Raw genomic sequence first — 9,370 nt, forward strand, 5'->3', positions numbered from 1 at the left:
GTCACTTATGCCATCCTTATTTGTTCATTAATTCAGTATAAGCAATTCTTTGCCATAAGATAGTAAGATTAAATATCAAGGATGTCTTGGCCTAGTGGTTAAGATTGAGGTGCTGTGAACGAAAGGTCACAGGTTCGAATCCCCGTCCCCTTCTTTGTACTTTGTACCGCCTTCGTGGCTCATATGGATCAAAAAAAAAAGATAGTAAGATTAAATACTCATTTTCATCATATATATATAAAAGAAACTCGCAATCTCGAAATATCATTTGGCTCTAAAACTAATTTAGTTGGAGAAATAAATCAAAAGATGGATTAATTTAAGATACTATCCCAAACTACGGATTATTAATATAATCTCTTCCAACAAAATATCTACCATAGTCAAAATTACATGAAAATGTGGGAGTATCTAATTAATAACTCAAAGTAAGTTACTAAACATGCATGCATACTACACGATTACATGAACTAAATCTAGCTAGCTATATATGTCTTAGGTGTTTACAGGAAAAAGAGGACTAAGAGCAGCATGAAGGGAGTAGAAAAGGAGCACAAGGTAGATGATAGCAGCGACGAAGCCGGCGGCGAGGGCACCTGTGGTCTGATCACAGAACTTGGGGACTTGCCCACAAATTGGGAACCACCCTGCATGGCTATTCCCTTTCTTTCCAATATATGCAACTGCCATTGATGCTGATAAACTTGAAGTCATAAGTAGTGTCATCACCTGTACATTTCCATAATAAATGTAACTTCAATATATGTGAGGTTGTTTGTAGTAAGTATTAACAGAATGTATACTACTGTCTGTTAACCTTAGTTTTCTTTATCGGTCTAACAGCCCGTTTGGTTAGTGGTTATAAATAGTGGTAATAGTTATGTAATCTAGTGTAAATTTGTAAAAAAGTTATCATATCCATAACAATGCGAATGAAAATTTATCACAAAACATGGATTTCTCTTTATAAATTTCTATTACCACTCAATACCACATTCTCAAGTGTTAATAGATAGTAATTAGATTTTAGGAAGAAAATTGATATCTTGGGATGAAGTAGCATTACCACACCTAATGACATTGAATCTCTAGTACAAATTTACACTGTAATGCATTACCTTTCCTACCATTATGAGCTCTTATCAAACGAGCCGCAAGGTCTATTTGTTAGATTTAATCCTACTAAAGACTTCATACTAGATTAATTGGTATAGAATGATTGTGGAAGTATATCTTATTCATCCGATTGATAAGTGGTGGGTTTTGGATCTTCTAACTCTATATCATCCCCTTGATATATTTCAAAGATGGTCGAAAAAAATAGGCAATCATATAAAGTAGGGACCATAACCCTAACCCTAACATCTAATAATTCCCTTCAAAAAGAAAAAAAAACATCTATCTAACAATTAAGAAGGGGTGAAAGTTCGGTCTACGACTTGGACTTAGGCCTAGTTCAAACCAATACAAACAAAATTTGGATTTCTATATTTCCGTCTAAATCCAGACCAATCATGATTTAAGTCGGATCTAAACCAATCTAAATTTCCATATGTTAGATTGGATCCAATCAAAATATCCGAATTTTCTAAAAAAATTTCTTTCCATATTTTAAATTAGGCGAATATCATAACAAAGTGATTCGTTAGTGAAAGTAATTTATACATTCCCACACAAAATTTGGAATAACGATTAATAATTCTTACAATACCATAAATTTAGTCTTATATAATATATATTGAGTGATTCATTTGAGCTATTTTTTTCATTTCGTCGTTTATAGATGACTAGATAAGTCAGACCCATGCTTATACGTTTTGTATAGGAATTTCAGTTAATTTGTATTTTTGGATCCAATCACCCTTAGTCCAAACCAATCCAAAACTCTAAATTTTCAAAAAATCTCAATTCAAATCCAATGTGAAGAGAGATGGAGTCTAATTCATCAAATTGCTATTTAAGTTTAAATCAAACTAGATTTCGTGTTTTATCCAAATAAATTTTGCCTCTACTTTTGAGAGATAGTAACTAGTTATTAGGTCCGGGCTATGCCCCGGGTAAGAAAAAGTTCATTTATTAATATAATACTTTTTCTAGAATCAGAATTACTAAAACTTTTTATTAACCAAAAATTGACTTATTAAAAACAATTTTTCCTAATTTTAATCCATGTCCTAACTTTTTTTCTAATAAGAAAACTTGTACAAGAAAGAAGAAACTAGTAAAATTTTCACGAAAACAGAGTAATGTAGCAAAACAAGCAAAACAGAGAGAGAAATAGAAGTGTGTTACCATGTCTAGAACCAGAATGAAGCGCCATAGCAAGCTCTTAGACGGAAGCAAAAGAACTGCCAGAGAATAGCAGCTTACAATTGCATATATAATCACGTAGTACCTACATTTTTACATTCATATTCAATTAAGCACAAAAAAAAGAACTAGATGTAATTTTATACAGGGACACCTAGTATATTATTGAAAAGTTCGAGGACGCACTATGTATTTTCGTAAAACTTAGGAATACCTAGGCAAAGAACCGCTTAAATTGTCTGTTCAATATACTTTATTTTTGATTTAAAGATTTTCAAAATCATATAATCTCACCACGCATTGCTTGATGTGTTGAGAAGGGATATGTAACCTCAGTAGGTAGATAGTACAATGAGGATAGTACAATGATGCTGTAATTAGTAGTGGCTGCTATTTCTGGTGAATGGTAGTGGAGTCTGTAGTCTGTTGTCTGTTTATGATCATGTTTGTTGTCTTGTTATGGTCCAGGTGTCCTTTACTTATTGGTCTAGTGATAATGACATAGGGATCCTCATTTTGTGCCGTCACATAAATAGTGACTGAAGGTGATTGTAAGAAACACAACAGAAAGTAATGAAGAAAGGTGAGAACAACCTTAGAGAGAGATATACTTGCATTCATGGTTGATTGAGCTTTATGACATGTTTAACAATGTCATCATGGTATCAGAGCACAGGTTAGTGTGGAGTCCTTTACTCAGTCAATCATATAATTACTTCCTTGGTAAGTAATATTATCTCTCGTAGCTTAAACTGTTAAAGCTTGAATCTTTAGTGGTTAAAAGGTTGTGTCTTTAGTGAAATACTAGATTATTCTGTAAGATAACTCTCTAGTGTCAAACAAGATGGTTCCTGGGATAGACTCAAGTAATCCCTTATATCTTCACCCATCTGATGGAAGTAACTCAGTTAGTGTGGAAAAACTAGAAGGAGCTTCCAACTACAGACCCTGGAAGAGATCTATGGAGATAGGTCTGGCTTCCAAAAGGAAGCTGGGATTTGTGACTGGGGTAGTGAAGAGAGATGCATCGGATGCTGTAAAACAGGAGGCATGGGACACTTGCAATAATATGGTGATATCATGGATACTAGGGAGTGTAAGTGAATCAATTAAAAGATCCATTATGTTCTTAAATACTGCAACACTCATATGGAGTCAGTTAGAACAAAGATTCACAGTTGCAAATGGGTCTAGGAAATATAAGCTCAATAAAGAGTTGTATGAAAAGAAGCAAGAAGGAAGAAGTATCACTGACTATTACACAGATATGAATGGGCTGTGGGAAGAGTTAGAAAATTTGAAGGAACTTCCTCCCATAACCACTGTAAACAGTGAAATAGGTGCATTCCTGAAAGCACTCAATGATCAGCAGGAGGAACTGAAGCTATTTCAGTTCCTTAATGGACTTGATGAGGGATATGCTGTCCAGAGAAGTCACTTGCTCATGATGGACCCTCTCCCAACTCTTAACATTGCTTGTAGTTACCTGCATCAGGAAGAGAGCCAGAGAGATGTGTTAAAACCTGTGAAGGAAGAAATGGAGTCAGCTGCTATGATGAGCAAGGGAACAAGTGATGTAACATGTGGTGAGTGTGGGAAAATTGGGCACAACAAAGAAAAGTGCTGGAGAATAATTGGTTATCCACCCAGACACCCAAAGGCTCAGAAAGAGCAGAGGGAGAAATTTAGAGAGAGTGGGAGTAACACCAGAGGAGGAAGGTGGAATAGAGGAGGAAGAAACAGTAGAGGTGGAAGAATAGCTGCAAATGTGAGAAGCAGTGGTGAAAGCAGCAGTGCTAGTGGAAGCACCTTTACTGCTCAACAGCTAGAACAGCTAATGAGAATGCTTCCCACACCATCCAAGGGTGCATCCTCTGATACTGAAGATGAAATGGAGTACAGTTATGCTGGGATGGTAAGCTGTAATTTTGCTGAAACAGAGGGAAATGAGTGGATTATAGACTCAGGTGCATCAGATCACATGACTGGATGCATGGAAATTATGACTGATGTTGTGGAATGCTTCAAAGAGCAGAAGATAAACCTCCCCACTGGTGAGACATCTCTTATCTCTCACAGTGGAAATGTGAAGAATGTGTTATACATTCCTAGCTTCAAACACAATCTTCATTCAGTTCAAAAACTTTCTAAGGATCACAATATAAAGATCGAGTTTCACTCAGAATTTTGTGTGTTGCAAGAAAAAGAAAGCAAGAAAATTTATGGTGTTGGAAGAACATTACATGGGCTATACTACTTAATAAACCTGCCTATGAGCAAAGTGATAAATGAGTGGAAAAGAATGAGTGACATGGGTACAATGAAGACAGGGGGAGTTGAAAAAAAATTGGCAGCGAATGTGAATGCTGGATGTGAAATTCCAGCAACTCTTGAGAATGTACCTAGTGTCAAGACAAACACACTGTGGCACTGGAGGCTTGGTCATGCTCCTATGAAGAGAATTGAGAAGATCAAGGGGTTGAAAGGATACAAGGATGAATCAGATGATGTGTGCATCACCTGTCCTCTAGCAAAGTTCACAAGGCTCCCATTCAGTATGAGTAAGTCTAGAATGGCAGAGAGCTTTGATATGTGAATGATTCACATGGACATCTGGGGACCTTACAAGGTGGCCACCAGGATGAATCATAGATACTTTCTCACTCTAGTAGATGATCAGAGCATGGATACACCTGCTCAAACACAAATCTGATGCCTTTGCTGCCATTGAAAACTTTGTGAGCATGAGTAGAACTCAGTATGGAAAGCAAGTGAAGGTGTTTAGGTCAGATAATGCTATGGAATTTGATGACAAGCAATGCAGACCATTTTTTAGCAAACTTGGCATTGCTCATCAAACATCATGTGTAGATAGACCTGAGCAAAATGGAAGAGCAGAGAGGAAACACAGGAACATACTGGAGATGGCTAGAGCTCTAAGGTTCCAGAGTGGCTTGCCCCTACAATACTGGGGTGACTGTGCTATGTGTGCTGTTCATATCACTAATAGGCTGCCTAGCAAAGTCTTGGGTGACAAAACTCCCTATGAGGTACTTTATCAAACCTCTCCTTCTTACACTCACTTGAAAACTTTTGGTTGCTTAGCTCTTGCCTATAATCCTAGTAGAAAGAAGGATAAATTCACTGCAAGGGGTGTACCATGTGTATTCTTAGGATACCCTCAGCTGCAAAAGGGATACAAATTGCTTAATCTCACTAATAATGTGATATTTGTCAGTAGAGATGTAAAATTCTATGAAACAATATTCCCATACAAGTTGTTTCATAAAAGCAAGTCAATAGAACCAGTGAATGATGTGAATATACATGCTACTTGTGATGTTGAGGAGATGAGTGAAGAAAATGGTGAAGAAGGTGTGGAACCAGGAACTGAAACTGCTCCAGGACCTCACCCTGAAGTCAGGAGATCTAGTAGACCTCATAAAACCCCAGCTTGGCACCAAGACTACATAACTGCCAATACAATCACTTCCTCAAACACAGAACCTAGCCTAGTTCACAACAAAATCTCTATTAACACCAGCCCTGTCTTCTCATGTTTTTTCTCTCAAACTAGCCATAACAATGAACCTAAACACTACAACCAAGCCATCACTGATCCCAAGTGGGTGGAGGCCATGAATGAAGAACTGAGTGCCCTAGAGGAGAATAACACATGGAGTATCACAAATTTGCCTCATGGAAAACAAGCCATTGGATGCAAATGGCTGTATAAAATAAAATATCACAGTGATGGAAGTGTGAATAGACACAAAGCTAGATTAGTCATTATGGGAAATAGACAAAAGTATGGGATAGATTATGAGCAAACTTTTGCTCCTGTAGCTAAAATGGCTACAGTGAGGTCCTTACTTGCTGTTGCTTCAATTCAGAATTGGCATTTACATCAAATGGATGTTAAAAATGCCTTTCTACATGGTGATTTACAGGAAAATGTGTACATGAAGCTTCCTCCAGGATACCATGGTGCAGGACATAGGCTTCAAGTGCATACGAATGGTGAGAGTAAACATACAACATTGAGTGATAAAGTGTGTAAGCTCAACAAGTCACTGTATGGGCTCAAACAAACACCCAGACAGTGGTTTACTAAGCTCAGCACCACACTTAAAAGCCATCACTTTACTCAGTCCAAGTCAGACTATTCAATGTTTGTTAAAGGAAGTGGTGAAAATCTTCTTGTAGTGCTGGTGTATGTGGATGACTTAATCCTTGCTGGACCTAACCTTCAAGCTATTCAAGACACGAAAGCTCTCCTAAGTAATCACTTTCATATGAAAGATATGGGAGTACTTAGATACTTTCTTGGAATAGAGGTTGATCAATGTGAAGATGGAATCTTCCTATCTCAAAGGAAGTACATCATGGACTTGCTGAAAGACTATGGGATGGTGCAGTGTAGATCTCTCAAGCTTCCCATGGACTCTCATGTAAAGCTCACTAGTGGGGAAGGTACTCCTATGCCTCATGCTGAACCTTATCAGAAGCTGGTGGGAAAGTTAATATACCTAACCCTTACAAGGCCTGACATAGCCTTTACTGTCCATGTTCTCAGCAAATTTATGCACAAACCTACTAGCATACATATGCAAGCTGCTAAAAGGGTGCTGAGATATCTAGCAGGGAGTCCTAGGCAAGGTATTCTGCTTGCAAACAACTCAACTGCCCAACTCCAAGCTTATTATGACAGTGATTGGGGAGGGTGTGCTTCCACAAGAAGGTCTACATCAGGTTTTTGTATTTTCCTTGGAAGGTCTCCTATCTCCTGGAAAGCTAAGAGGCAAACTGTGGTTGCTCGAAGTAGTGCAGAGGCTGAATACAGGTCAATGGCTCTTGCCATTTGTGAAGTCATGTGGCTCAAACAATTGCTGAGGGATCTGGGGATCAAATCAGTTGGGACAACTTCAGTGCACTGTGACAACCAAGCTGCCTTGGCTATTGCAGCTAACCCAATGCACCATGAAAGAACAAAGCATGTTGACATTGATTGTCACTTCATTCGAGACAAAACAGAAGAAGGAGTGATCAAACCTACCTACATCTCATCTAAACAGCAGCTGGCTGATGTATTTACAAAGCTTCTTCCAACAGCTCAACATCACTATCTACTTCACAAGCTGGGAGTTCAGAACTCTCCTCACTCTCAGCTTGAGGGGGAGTGTTGAGAAGGGATATGTAACCTCAGTAAGTAGATAGTACAATGAGGATAGTACAATGATGCTGTAATTAGTAGTGGCTGCTATTTCTGGTGAATGGTAGTGGAGTCTGTAGTCTGTTGTCTGTTTATGATCATGTATGTTGTCTTGTTATGGTCCAGGTGTCCTTTACTTATTGGTCTAGTGATAATGACCTAGGGATCCTCATTTTGTGCCGTCACATAAATAGTGACTGAAGGTGATTGTAAGAAACACAACAGAAAGTAATGAAGAAAGGTGAGAACAACCTTAGAGAGAGATATACTTGCATTCATGGTTGATTGAGCTTTATGACATGTTTAACAATGTCATCATGATGTAAAACAGATAGTGGATTTCTTTGATTCTTTCTATCTTTTGTTGAATCTTTTTCACGACTCGATAGAGAATTTGATAACCCAATTATTATTTTTCCGTGTTTCATAATACGATTAACCAACATATTAACTAATGAATTACGATAAATTGGATTGAATTTTACAGTTTTTTCTTCTACAGTACCTATAAAAGGGGTTCGAGAATAAGTTTTCTTTTTATAAGGACTAAAATCACTAATTTTGGCTTTTTAACCCCATATTGTAAGATGGATTCGAAACGTATGAACTTAAACTTAATCACACTTAGAGCTTATTTGGTTAACCTTCAAATATATGGGAAATTAGAATTCCTAAGAAGTAAATATATGTGTTGTTGTTTGGTTGGCAAAAACATGAGAAGTAGAACTTCCTAGGAAGTTCTATTTCCTACAAAATGGAGAAAATAACTTACCGAGGCCCCCTAGGTAAGTAGAACTTCCAATGGAAAATAGAATTTCCCGTGTTCAACCAAACAAAAAAATGTACTTCCTAGGAAATAAAAATTCATGGGCAATACAAATTTATGAGAAGTCATATTTCCCAACTTCAACCAAACCAGCCTTTATACTGAGCATGTTTATATTAAGGATTGACATCTAATAACTTAGTGTTGTTTGGTTGGAAGCTATTTCCCTTGGAAATACAAATTCCTAGAAAATATATTATGAGTGTTGTGTTTGGTTGGAGGGAAATGTGAGAAGCATAGGAAATACAAATTTCAAGGGAAATAGAATTTCCCATGAAACATGGGAAATCACTCACCAAGCCCCCTTGGTGAGTAATTTCCTAGGAAATACAATTTCCTATGGTGGCAACCAAACAGTTTTGTCTAATTCCTAGAAAATTAACAAGGGAAATAATTTCCCATGAAATGTAAATTCCCATGGGAAATTACTTCCCATGTGAACCAAACGACACCTTAATGGGAAAAAAACATAAGAAACAATTCCTGAACTTCTATCAATCTATAAATAAGTAAATGAACTTTTAAAGGAGTATAAATTACTAACAAAACACAAAAAAGTTATAAAAAAACAAAAAAGTACTTACTTGAATGAAGGAGAATTAGTGAATTTAGCTTCAAATTTGAAGTTTAAGACTGAAGCAGAATCATGGGCTGTACCCATTACAATGGTTGATATAACAGTAGCTGCCAAAGCTATAAGCCTAAGAACAAAGATGATTATACCTTTAATCTTGGTCATATTAGCTTAATCATCAAACCTTATGATAAATTAAGACTATTTTTTTTGTTCCACCAGTTTTATTCTCTGTTTTTTGCGTGATGAATAGTTGAGAGATTTTTGCTGAGTTTCAACTGCTTCAAAATATATAGAAGTATTTATTTAGGTAATGTATTATGTATGTATGTTTTAATGTAAGTTTAGAAGAGAGAGAGTGTAAGAAAGAGGAAGAAGTGAAATGAGAATGAATTAAGTTAGGTAGGTAAGGCAGATAAAAGGTGGAGCAAATTTGTCCAACTCCCGC

General features: G+C 36.9%; 1 protein-coding gene across 1 annotated transcript; it reads right to left on the reverse strand.

Moving 5' to 3' along the window:
* Nucleotides 1-339: 339 nt before the first annotated feature.
* Nucleotides 340-9,370, reverse strand: LOC104900704 (CASP-like protein 1C1). Its single transcript, XM_010688196.4, has 3 exons — nucleotides 8,933-9,370; nucleotides 2,293-2,395; nucleotides 340-729 (listed from the first exon to the last, which is right to left on the reverse strand). The coding sequence occupies exons 1-3, from the start codon at nucleotides 9,085-9,087 to the stop codon at nucleotides 496-498; spliced, it is 492 nt and encodes a 163-aa protein (XP_010686498.1). The 5' UTR covers nucleotides 9,088-9,370; the 3' UTR covers nucleotides 340-495.

This window comes from Beta vulgaris, chromosome 8 (assembly GCF_026745355.1).
Source record: "Beta vulgaris subsp. vulgaris cultivar EL10 chromosome 8, EL10.2, whole genome shotgun sequence".
NCBI classification, from domain to species: domain Eukaryota; kingdom Viridiplantae; phylum Streptophyta; class Magnoliopsida; order Caryophyllales; family Amaranthaceae; genus Beta; species Beta vulgaris.